Source organism: Elephas maximus, chromosome 22 (genome assembly GCF_024166365.1).
Source record: "Elephas maximus indicus isolate mEleMax1 chromosome 22, mEleMax1 primary haplotype, whole genome shotgun sequence".
NCBI lineage: Eukaryota > Metazoa > Chordata > Mammalia > Proboscidea > Elephantidae > Elephas > Elephas maximus.
This window is the reverse complement of record NC_064840.1, coordinates 65,124,392-65,137,494: the sequence shown is the minus strand read 5'-3', so window position 1 is coordinate 65,137,494 and position 13,103 is coordinate 65,124,392. Positions and strand designations below refer to the sequence as shown.

General features: G+C 40.1%; 1 protein-coding gene across 9 annotated transcripts in view; it reads left to right on the top strand.

The window, feature by feature from the left end:
• The window catches only part of UNC5D (unc-5 netrin receptor D), a 630,356-nt gene that overhangs the window by 249,489 nt on the left and 367,764 nt on the right, over positions 1-13,103 (top strand). Inside the window, exon 2 of one of the 9 annotated variants that reach the window (XM_049865155.1) lies at positions 4,173-4,296. The exons of 7 other annotated variants lie outside the window; for them this stretch is intronic. In XM_049865155.1, coding sequence (XP_049721112.1) covers positions 4,242-4,296 — 55 coding nt within the window. In that variant the 5' untranslated portion in view covers positions 4,173-4,241. Of the gene's footprint in view, positions 1-4,172; positions 4,297-13,103 lie in introns of those variants that run through there. One more of the 9 variants, XM_049865159.1, reaches the window with a different exon arrangement.

Genomic DNA, 13,103 nt, shown 5'->3' with positions numbered 1-13,103 from the left:
TTTGCTTGACGTTTAAAATATTAAAAAATAATTAACTGATATTCCTGGTTCCAGACATAATTGAAAAGGTTCTTTGGTCTCATGAGGTTTTATAGTTTTCTCCAAGCCTCAGATTAGATAGTACTCCCAGTGTAAAGACTGGTAAACTTTTAATTGACCACCAAGTACCGTTATACTTTTTTCCTCTCAGTCTCAACATAATGGCAAGGCCAGGATCTAAATTTCTGTAAGTATTGCTGATTCTTATCTACCATTTATCTTTCCCAAGGTAACAAGCCTGTAATTTTATAGGTCTAATAGATACAATAACTTATCAGTTTCTGCTGTGATAAAACCAAGTGTTCTCATTTTGAATGAGTCGTTTAAGTTTTTGGAATGCGTTCTTGCTTTTCGTCTGGGATATGGAGTCTTATTCTGAGAGGGTGAGTTGGAGAAAGATTGGAATGGTGCTTTAATGCCCCAAACCTGTGGGGAAGGGGCATACCTGAGGGCTGTTCTCTGCTCTCTTTATGAGTTTTCAGGATACTCATCCCCTGAGCATTTTGGGAATCCAGTGGGAAAAATTTGCTTGAGGTCACTGACTAAGTCTTATTTATTCTCTTATTCCCAGTGCCTAACCCATGTCCAAAAGAGCACAGTGATTATGTTTGAATCAAGGAGTTTATTAAAACAGCACTATGCCTTTGGGATTTCTGTACAATCCCAAATGATCCAAGAATCTTTTGAAAGGTTGGCAAGTGATTTTTCCAACGATCTATTCAACTTGGTAGTAAAGCATGCAGCATCTTGTCTTAGTCTGGGTTCTGCAGAAGAGCAAAAGCGGTGAAGCACATGTATAAGTGTAGAGGGGTATTTACTTCAAGGAAATTGTTTTCACAGTTGTGGGGGCTGGTAAGTCCCAAATCCACGTATCAGGGAGAGGCTGAAGGCTTCTGCTAGCTTACGTAGTTGCGGGGGGCTGGCAAATCCAAAGCCTACACGTGTGGCGTCAGGCTGAAGGCTTCTGCTGGCTCAAGCCCCAAAACTGGAGGTCAGGCAACTAGAATTGTGCAGGACCGGGGGAGAGAGCTTTGCCAGAACATCTATTTATATACTGGAGGTAGGCTCCACCCTCAAGGAAACTCTTTTAACTGATTGGCTGCTCACATCAGATCACAAAAATGTAAAGTGATTACATAGTATCTGCCAAACCACTGAAAGTCATAGCCTAGCCAAGTTGACACATGACATTAACCATCACAGTCCTGTGAAAACTCTGTGAAGCTTCATTAGTTGATTAACTCAATAGTGGGCTTGGAGTTGATTCTATGGTGGTTGATTGTTGAAGAGCATTGCTGACTGCTCTGCACTGTAGTGATATGGCAGCCAAACAACTCCCTCCCCTCTCGCAAGCACAGAATGTTTGGGCAGGACCTTGGAGATTACCCAGGGTAACCCTCTTTGTACAGATGATAAAACTTACTTCCCTCATGGGGAGACTGTGTTTTCTGGCACAGAAATGCCTAACGATACCTTTCCCTGCCTTGCAATGAACCCAGCCATGAGTTCTGTAATTGAGCACAAATGATCTCCAGGATACACTCCACAGCAGAGCACTGCTAATGGTGGTTATTGACCCTGTCAGTTGCTTGCCCTGAAAGCTCACCACAATTGGTAGTAGGAATAGTGCTACCATTTCCCAAGGCCACCAGCACTGACCTGTTGACCGTGGGATTCAGTCCCTCTTCACTGCAACACAGCATCTCTAATTAATAGCATCTAAAGGAAAACAAATAAGAGAACAAAGCTGGCATGGAAAGCACACCCTTATGCCACAAAGGAAAACCAAGACACCGATCTTAAATCACGCGACACTTCCAGATGGATGAAAATAGGTGCACCTAGACCAGAGCCCAGTGATATAGAAAATGGTTGGTAAACATCCAGGTTCAGAGAGGTGCTCGAGAAGGAAAGCTAGAGTGCCAGTACCCTTTTGAAGGCCAAGGTACCTCATGCAAACTTCCGATTTTATAGATTTTTCTGTAATTTCCTATTGTCCAAATAAACAGCGTTTTGATTACCTACGTTTAAAAACCACCCCCTCCTGAGTTTTCTGTGGCTCCTCCATCTCCCCGCTCCCGCTTTTGGCTCTACTCCCTTACGTGTGTGTGTGGGGGGGGAAATACTTCAGAAAGCCCACGAGCTGATGGAATATCTCATTTGAAGTTATTGATTGATGTATTAATAACTCATTTTCCTAGCTCTTGGAGAGACTAATCTATCTGATTTTACAAGTAGACCTGGTTCCCTGTGGATAACACCATTTGGTTCCTTAGTGTCGAAGAGCGGCTGTCGCATTCACGCACGTGGAGTTGTCTCAGTCAGCTCGGTGATTCTGGAGACCTGCAAGCAGCAGTCCTAAGCCTCTAACCAGAAATGATAGTGTTGCCAATAACAAGGAAACCAGGCTAATAACATTTTAATTTTTAGATCTTTGGCCCCATTTTTCTTTCAGGCTGAAATGTTATGGAAGTATAACTGCTTAAGCACACGTTAATTCTGAAATTTGTGCTGAATCCAATAAAACATCACCGAATTTGCTGGGCTGACTGCGCAAGCCTTTTGACATTTGAGGCCAAATGTTCCAGTCACAAAGCTGAAGGTCGTGGCATGTGTTAGGGAAAAATTAAGAAGATGCATGGCCCCCACTCTCTAGCACCATCTTTACAAGCCTGTCACCTTCACCAATGCATTATTCATCAGATTAGGTGGAGGCAAATATTATCTTTCCTTTTCTTTCTTGCCTTCTCTTTCCTTCTTCCCTCCCTCTTTCAGTCCTTTCCTTTCTTCCCCCCTTTCGTTCTTTTTTTTTTTTTTAAATGCAGCTTAGATGTGGGTGAGGGTGGCGTCCACTTGTACTAACTGTCAAATGGGAAAGCATCTAATTTCATATCTGGAACTTTCTTATTGCACTAATGAGCCTTCTGTTTTGATTTCTAACAAGTTGTAGCATATATTTTTAGCTTGATCTTATGCCATTGGACAGCCCTTCTAGAACTAACACACATTTGCGTGACCATTGCTCATTAAGTATTTTTAGATCCACCGTGGTCTTTAGACAAATGTTGCTGAACTGGAGGGCCCCGTCATCTACGATTCAGTCCATACAGAACTCCCCAACACTGGAAGTGACAGGAGTGACAAGTGAGTGTCTGCCAGCTGTCTAAGCGAGAGAGCCCGTCCCCGAATGATTTGCAATTTTGGGAGGAATGGAGCAGAAAAATAACCTCTCCCTTGAATGCACAAACCCTAAATTTGCTTGTAAAACCTGGATTTTCAAATTATATTCACTTCCAGAAAAGTTGAAAGATTCCTAATTGGCCAGTGAGCTGGCAAATACTGGCTCTGCTGCTTTCTGAGCCACAGAGGAGAAACATTCCCCTTTTCACTATCTTCCTGAGGCTTGCTTTCCCTAGAAGAGGTTATACTCTCCCCAGGGAGACTTTCTTGACAGCTGGAGAGACAACAGAGTGGAGCAACTCAAAATTCCTCCTGGAAATGTAGGTTGAAACAAACTCCTCATCAGGAAATGTTCCAGATGCTGCCACGTGAAATGCAAAGCCTGAACTTGTTAGCAGGAAATGACACCAGGACCACAAAGCCCATGAAATACACATGGCTTCATCAAATTACTTAAAATCCCATGAGGAGATAAGGTTTAAACCAAGGAAATGCAATGGCTACAGTGCTAAACCACAATGCCAATTAATTTTTATTCATTGATTTTGGAGGGGTTGTTTTATTTATCACCTCTGCATCTTTTTCCCTTTGTTTAGAATGAGGTGCAGAGTTCCTTAAATGTTTGCAGGCTGCGTGAAGCCTTCGCTCACATATTGGAGGCAATTTTCCTTATCTTCTTCTTTTTGGCTGTTTTTTTCTTGCTCTAGCCTGTTCATATGCCCCTCTGGCTAATTTGAGTCACTCAGCCCTTTACTTCAATACATTGCAAAGGCTTGCTTGTCCTCCCCATCAACAATGGTGAATCACTATATCTACATTTTTCTAACTGTGGTCATTCAGTGGTCTATTTTATTTCAGAAGCAAAACAGGAATGTTTAAATGTGGTCAGAATGACGTTCCTGATATCTCAGAAGCAGATCTTTACGTTTTAATTATCTCACCTTTGCATTTAGGCAAATGAAGCAGATTAGATTCTTCTGCTTGGGATTGTTACACGTGACACTGTGTTTTCAGCATGAGACATGGCGGCTCTGAGACCCCAGACCCCTAAACAGAAACTACAGTATTTTCGAAATGGTGAGTTATTGCCGTGGCTGGTTAGCCAAAAGTCACAGTGTGTGGTAATCTTTGACAGGAGTGGTGACGCGCAAGCTGGGTAGAGATGAAGGATATTTGTGGGCAAATTCTGTAGTGCTGTTGTGCCTGGAGATGAGCTGGGAACTTTCTATCTTGGAGCTCCCCGTCTGCTGAGCTTCTATCTCACACTTCTGCATTGCTTGTATTCATAATGTCCTATTTCTATGCTTTGATGGAAGAAGACTATTCAGGATTGCACCTGGAAAGGTGCCATGAGCAAAGCGGAGCTGTGTGCAGTGGTGGAGAGCCCATTCATCACCTGGAGGAGTTGAAAAAATCCAATATACAGGACCATTAATGGATCGTAACACATAATAACAGCAATTCCATTCCAGCTGGAAAAGAGGTGCATCCTTCCTACCCTTTGAACATTGTTCACAACATGCCTTTTAGCATTACGGGAACAAGCAAGAGGAAAGAAAGCTGTTTCAAGCACACCTTGTAGTTAGGCAGTTTATAAGCCCTGCTTCATTACTCCTCATGGCACCCCAGGGAGCCAGGTGCTGGGGAGTCCACTTCATGGGGGAGAGGTCATGTAACAGTACATGAGAAACAACTTGCTGAAGGTCACACCCGTGGCGCCATGATAAGAATTGTGATTAGACCTTGCTGCCCTTTGTAGATGACTGTAAATATGATCAACAATGTATAAACTAACAAACTCTGCCCAGCAGGCTGGACACAGACCTTCAGATGTTAAGAGGAGCTGGAAAAGGTTTTAGAGGTTCTTTAATCCAGTTCTTTCATAATAGATGAGGAAACAGACATTCCAGGTGGTTGCATGATATCTGCGTGAGCTTTTTGGTTAAGTGCTACTGCTACTAACTAAAAGGTCGGCAGCGCGAATCTGCCAGGCACTCCTTGGAAACTCAATGGTGCAGTTCTACTCTATTCTAAAGGGTTGCTGTGAGTCGGAATTGACTTGATGGCAATGGATTTGTTTTTTTTTTTGGTTGCAGTGGTTGGGCGTTTGCCTGTTTAACCAAAAGGTCGGCAGTTCGAATCCATCAGGTGCCCCTTAGAAACCCTACGTGGAAGTTCTGTTCTGTCCTATAGGGTCACTATGAGTCAGAATCAACTTGATGGCAACAGTTTTGGTTTTTTGTTTGGTTTGGTTTTGGGTATTAATAATCAATTTAATTAAAACGAAATTCAAAACCTCAGTTCTTAAGCCTTTAAATTTAATTTACAAATTTAATTATTCTTTTCCTAAATCTAGCAACTTTTAAAGGGTTTTTTTTCATAACCTAGTTAATTAAATCACTTAAATATTTTAAACTGCACTTATAAATTTAACATATTCGGTTTTCTTTTTAAATACTTCAATTGTCTGATTAAGAAATAAACTCCCATGTGCTTAAATAACACTTGTAAATCTCATAAATTAAAGTTATAAATGTAATGTATCTTAATTCTTCATGTTACAATACTGTTCACAAATTACAAAAAATCTGCTTGTAACTATCAACTTAAAATTGTAGCTTTAAAAGTCTTTCAAGTGTGCAAACTTGAATGATACAAGTGATCTCTTGGATAGCCTACTGTTGCAAATTCTCTTAAGACAAAGGATGGATTTAAAATACCAATTATACCAGAGTATTCTTAAATTATTCTTAAATTTAATGAAAAATAAAGTAATATGCAGGGACTGATTGACTTCCTTATTTCAGCACTTAATTCTTAATTTCCCTAGAATTAAATTGTACTTTCATTCAACAAGGAAAGAAAATGTCACACCAAGGAAGATGAGGTCCCTGTTGTAGCATGGGTGAATTATTGATTAAAATAGGCTGGAACAAACAACTTGATTATTGCCAAAGACATTGCGTCATCGATAGTTGTTATAAAGTAGCTACTCCAGAGTTTTAAAAAGTCTTATAGCTCCAACCCCAGCTTTAAATAATATTGGAACTTAATTCCTTAGTCTTTCCTCACACAGTTATAACCATCTGTAGGGGTGTAGCTAGCTCAGATGGATTTTTTTAATTGTTTGGTCTTTCATAAGACGTAGAACGTTTTGCCCTCTTAACTTTACAACACTATACTTCCAATGCTTCTTTGGATTGAGTAGAGGTTGGATCCGTATCTTTACAGACGTTTTCGTCCTGACAGGACGACGACTTGTACAGGTAGAGGTTGAAAGGATTTCTAGTTGGCTTTGCATGTCTGTCCTGTCTTCACCTGACTGTCTTCCTACAATTGACATTCTATCTATTTCTACCACATAGCACACCCCCTCCTCTGTGCTGCTGCTTGCTGACTCCCAGGATGCATTTGCTTCTATTGGTTTAGCTACCAGACTTTTGAAAAAATTAAAAGAGAGAAAATACGAAGGCAAATATAAGTATGTATATAAATCTGGAAAGCCGCTAAAGCTCATATAGAAATATAAACCTTAACCAAAAAAAGTCTGTTATGTCTCATTTTTTTCTAAATGTGTACTGATGGCAGTACCAAAATACTGGAAGAGGCAGTACCTACAGTGGTTAGGATGAGGGCTCTGAAGTCAAACGACCTGCTTTTGCTCCCATTCCACCTCTTACATCTACCATCACAGGCAAGTTGGGCAATAATACCTGCTTTAGGAATAACATCTGCTTCGGGTAACTCTTCTATAAAACATGTTAGTAGAATATGTCTTACAGTTGTTGTGTGTACTAGATCCAAGAGAATGGAAACTTCTGAAGTCAACTGTCTTTGTTTGATTGTTGATACACTCACCAGCACCTATAATAATGTCTGGATGTTGTCTGTGCTCCAAAAGCCTTTGTTTATTTAATTAAATGTAAAGTGCATAAATGGTGATTGACCTGTAGAAAATGTGCAACGAGAGTTGTTTTTTAATCATGTTTTGATGACAGCTTGCCCACAATCATTTGCAGATTCTTAATCTTACACTGATTTATTAGAAGGTAGTTGACTAATGATTCCCACGCCAGTGGTTATACCTGTGTTTGTTTGTGGTGTATGATAATACTTTCACCTACAGGGAAAAAACAAAACAAACAAACAAAAAAACCTTGGTAAAGCTGAATTACTTCTACGCTGAGGTGCCTACATAATTTGCAGTGTTCTGGATTTGTGGGTCATTATACTTCTGCTCAACATTTCTGCAGCTTTCATTTTTCACTGTTTTTTTTGTTTTTGGAAGCCCCTTGTACCTAGTCTTCCTTGATTCTCCCTCAGCCTTTTCCCCTATTTTCTTCCTTTGCTCACGTGTTAAATGGAGGCAGTCTTCGAAGGTCGATCCTTGACTATTTATTTTCACACTTCATCTAGTCTTCCTGGCTGATCTTCTCAGCTCCTCTAGCTTCAAGTAAATCTACCTTTGTTCTTATCCCAACCACCTCCTGCCATTCTGTAACATCTACTATGCTCCCAAAGTCTGATAATAGAATCAGTTTTTTTTCTCACATTTGAAATGCGAGTGATCTTAGACTTCTCAATTTCCCCCTCCAGAGCTGTGATAGTTGTCAAAATCTTGTCTGTTCTCCCATTACAGTATTTTCATCCCTGGCATTTCCTTCACATACTCACCACATATGTTCATTAGTAACCACCTGGGCTCTTGGATCATCTACTTGGTCTTCCAACCTCTGGTTAGATGCTTCCTCCAACCCCTCCTCCATGTTGCTGCCAGGGTTATCTTCTTTATAACAAGATCAAATAATATCTCTTCATGCCCCAAAGCTTCCAAAGGCTCTGAGTTCTCTCATTTCCATTGTATCTACCATTACATTCTTCCCATGTGCTTTATGTTTCTTTATACGAAACCCAATCTATTCACCACTCTTAATATGGTCTTCTCCCACTGTTGTAGGCAGAATAATGGCACCCCAAATATAGGACATATTCACATATTCCACATCCTAATCCATTAGCTCATTATGAACCTTAATTACCTTTGCCATGTTACCTAACATACTCACATATTAGGTGAATATTAGGCAAAGGGTAATTAAGGAATTGACTCGACGGCAGTGGGTTTTTTTTTTTTTTTTTGGTTGGTTGGTTGGTTAATGAGTTAAAGTTGCAAATTGGCTGATCTTGAAATGGAGGTATTATTCTGGATTATTCAGGTGAGCCCAAGGTAATCACAAGGATTCTTAAAAGTGGGAAAGGGAGTCAGAAGAGGGGAGTGAGAGGGAAATGTGACTACAGAAGAAAAGCAAAGTGATTCTACATGAGAAGGACTCTATCCACCATTTCTGACAATGGCCATGAGTGAAGGAATGTGGGTGGCTTCTAGACTCTGAGAAGGCAAGAAAATTGATTCTCCCCTAGAGCTTCTGGCAAGAAACACAGCCCTGACGACACCTTATTTTTAGTCTAGTGATGGTCATATCAGACTTATAAATTACAGAACTCTAAGATAATAAATATGTGTTATTTTAAGCTTCTAGGTTTGTGCTAGATTGTTACAGCAGTGATAGGAAACTAATACACACACTTTTATAATTTTACTTAAGCTGCTCATGATGTTGGAGATAAGCTGTTCTTCACGTCTACTTACTGAAGTCTGATGAAGGCTTCAAGACCTAGCATAAATCTGTGTCCTGCATCAATACATTTTTATTAGATACCTGTGTATGTGCATGTGTGCATGTGTGCCGGCGTGTGTGTGTGTGTGTGTGTGCCTAACCTGGGATTGTGAATGTCCAGAAGATAGGATTTATATATTATTTATCTCTGAATACCCCCACAATGTCTAATACAAAAGCTTTACACCTGAGCCAATGTGTTTTGAATCAAATTGTAAAAATGCAACATGTTGGAAATGGTGCTAATCCTAAGAGTCCTAAATCCCCACAAGATGGAGGTATTTCCTTAGAAAAGTTAAGTTCCTTGCGGTAGCATGAGACCTTTTCTCTTTGGACCCCTTTCAAAAACAGAATTCATCATTTTTAGTTGAAAATGAGAAAGATTTGGGGTTTCAAAAACCCTGTATTTGCAATCCTAATGTCAATATTTTTTGTATTTCATGTAATGAAAATTTCATTGATTGACCATTTTAACATAAATGGACGTGTACATATATTAGAATGAATACACACACACACATATCCTTGTCTCACGGGACTTTTGTAAACAGCACAACTGCACACTAACAAGTGCAGTGTAGGCCAATGAGAGATTGTGGTTCATTGAGTGTGGGTGTGTTGTATAGTACATTTTTCCAAGCCCCCCTTAGCAAAGGGTCAGAAGAAAATGGGGACAGTGTTCTGGCCTACTGCTATTTAATTTTGATTTTCTACTGGAATAAAAATTAAAGTCAGGGGTGCCCTCATCTGAAGAGAGTTTGACCAGTGGTGAAATTTCAGGTCATGTGAACATATATGACTGTAAAATTAGCATGTCCTCTGAAGCTTCTTCTGACGAGTAGGCTTTGAATATATAAGTTCAGATTCATATGTTCTCACCAACCCTTCCTGAAGGCTCCTTCCTTAGAAAAGTCCCCCAAATTCAGTGGCCATTTGTCTATTCATTAAGCAGCAATGGCTGTTTTTTCATTTCTAACACCCTTTCCTGAGACCTCAGCCGAAGCTACCTGCTCTTCCCTTCCCAATGCCACAGTCATCATAGAGATACCTGTTCTGGGCGGATGAGAAGAGGAAGTGCGGGGAGTGTGTGGACACAGTGACTTAGTTGGTTTCAAAATGAGTGGGTTGACAGGTTGAAAAAACAAGTAAAGCTATGAAGGCAGGGTGGAAGATAATTTGAAGTCAGCTGTAATACGTGAGGTTGTCGGAGTCATCCTTTTAGGTATGCAGGACTAATGTTCAGAGTAATCCAGCGCCATTATTTTATGTCTGAAAGCATCCCAGCCATAATGAAACGATGACAGACAAAACATTCAGGTGTGTTTGAGTAATGTATTAATAACTGTCTCCAAATATTTAAAGAATTTTCATGTTGAGAAGGAAGAAAGTCATCTCATTCAATTTGGCATTATGGGCAGAACCAGAACCTACAGGCAGTTGTTTGGGAGGAGGGTTTGTCCGATATCACAAAGCATTATCTGACTACAAGAGCTTTGTAATCATGGATTGTTCTTCTGATAACCAAAAGGCTGGAAGATCACCTTTTAGTGAAAGCTAGGTGGGAAGTGGTATCGGATGACCTTTGTGTTTTGTTTTGTTTTTCCTACTGAATGTAAAATTCTGTAATATTATCAAAAGAATACACACACACACTTTAAGAAGTCTTTGTTACATGTCTTTAAAAGAAATCTACAATATGCCAACTTATTCCTTAAAATAGCAACCTAAGTTTAAATTACTATTAACCAGACTCCATGTAGTTTTTACTTAAGTCCTTTGACATCAAAATCAAGATAGCACTCAGAATGGAATAGTTGATGAATGCAATGCATGCTTTTGGAATAAGGGATTACTAATATTACAGTCATGACTGATCATTGAAAGCATATGAAAATGAAGACTCAGGTACACGGAGTTACAGAAGTGCTTTTGATGGTTCATGGAGACGCAAGAGCACCACCTCTTTTTTTTTTTTTATTGTGGTAAAATAAGTATAACAAAAATTTCCATGTTAATCACGTTTAAGTATATAATCCCGTGGCATTCATTGTAGTCACAGTGTTGTACAAACATCACCACTATCAATTTCTAAAGCTTTTACATCACCCCAGAAACTCAGTTTCCCCATAAAGCAGTAACTTCCCGTTCTCCCCTTTCCCCAAGTAACTACTAATCTACTGTGATCGCTATGTATTTGCCTATTCTAGATACTTCATAGAAGGGGGATCATACAATGTTTGTACTTTTGCGTCTGACTTATTTTACCCAGCAAAATGTTTTCAAAGTTCATCCGTGTTGTAGCATGAATAAGAACTTCAGTTCTCTTTATGACTGGTTAAAACCAGCTCTTTGTATCACTTCCTGCATTCCCTTGCTTTGCCTGCACTTTTTGGGAAATCAAAATCATCCTTCATGTTGCGTACAGTAACTCATTGTGGTGAAAGTTGGATTTCAGTGTTTTTTTATAAAGGAGAAATGAATTGCCCAACTTGGATATTAAGTTCTGAGCGATTCCTTTGCACAGCTGTGATCCCAGTGTTGATAGTGTTATCGTCTGTAGCCTCCGCCTCCTTGAGGGATTGTATTTATGAGTAAGCCTGGAGGTCAAGAGTCTCCTTTCCTTAAAGGTGTGTCACAACCCAGTATGGTCTCCAACAATAACTGGCTTATCACCTGGCCACTGATGGCAACTGGCTTTGGGGCTTTTAATCTTACAAAGTGATTGGAATCACATTTTGCGCTCATTCCTGAATAACAACGCTTGGTGTCATTAAATAGAGCCCCTGGCAAAGAAGGTGTGAGTTCCAGGGGACTGTGTTGATGACTTCTTAATTAAGATCTTTTTCTTTAGCACGCTGCATTAACAGGTGGTTGGAGAAAACAGAGGGAGTGGGAGTGTTTGGGAATGGGAAAGTTCTTAACTGGAGTTAGGAATTAGAGAAAAGTAGTCAGAGAACCCTCTGCAGAAAGAAAATAAAGACAATATTCACGCTGTGTGGAAGGTGGGAGTTGGAGAGGGTGGTAGCTGATAATATGAAATAATCTATTATTGCATCTTCCTCAGCAAGTTCAAAATGCTCTGGTGATGGGAAAGGAGTGATTAGCCTATTCTCATGAAACGGAAAGCAGGTATTATGAATGTCATTAATTTACCAGACCAGCACAGGTAAAAGTTCCTGATGATCAGGAGGGTATATACCAACTAACTGAAAACTTGAAGCCAAATAGATTTGACTTAACCTTAGGTAATTCATTTAGTATCTGTAAGCTTCGGTTTTTTTTTTTATCTTTAAAGTAATAATAGTAATACTCACCTAACTGGTGGCGTAGTGGTTAAGTGCTATAGCTGCTAACCAAAAGGTCAGCAGTTTGAGTCCACCAGGCGCTCCTTGGAAACTCTATGAGGCAGTTCTCCTCTGTCTTATAGGGTTGCTATGAGTTGGAATTGACTCAACAGCAATGGGTTTGTTTTTTTTTTTTAGGTTTAATAGTTTTGTTGGAGCCCCAGGTGGCGCAAATGGTTAAACGTTCAGCTACTAACTGAAAGGTTGGTGGTTTTAACGTATTCAGAGGTGCCCTGGTAGAAAGGCCTGATGATCTACTTCCAGCAGGTCACAGCCAATGAAAACCCTACGCGCAGTTCTACTCTAAAACACATAGGATCGCCGTGAGTAAGGATTGACTTGAAGGCCACTGGGGGAAAAAAAATTGTTTTACTGTTAAAGTAAGTGAACAAATGTATAGAAAAGGCTTAATGTGGTACACATCACACGAAGACTGGTCAATAAATAGAAGGAAATAGTATATTCTGAACCAAAGTTAAGGAACCCATAAACTCACAGCCATCGAGTCTACTTCTACTCCTGAGACCCTGTAGGACAGAGTAGAACTGCTCCCATAGGGTTTCCAAATCTGGAAATAGTTACAGAAGCGGACTGCCACATCTTTCTGCTGCAGAGTGGCTGGTGGGTTTGAACTGCCGACCTTTTGATCAGCAGCTGAGCATTTCACCAACGCGCCACCAGGGTCCCTTAAGGAACCCATACCAAAAAAAACCAAACCAAACCCGTTGCGTTGAGTCGATTTTGACTCATAGTGACCCTATAGGACAGGGGAGAACTGTCCCCCCAAATAGTCATCCTTTGCAACTCAGATAAGTATACTGAGTGCTTAAATTTTGGGGGAAAGGAACTATGCAGCCTTGAT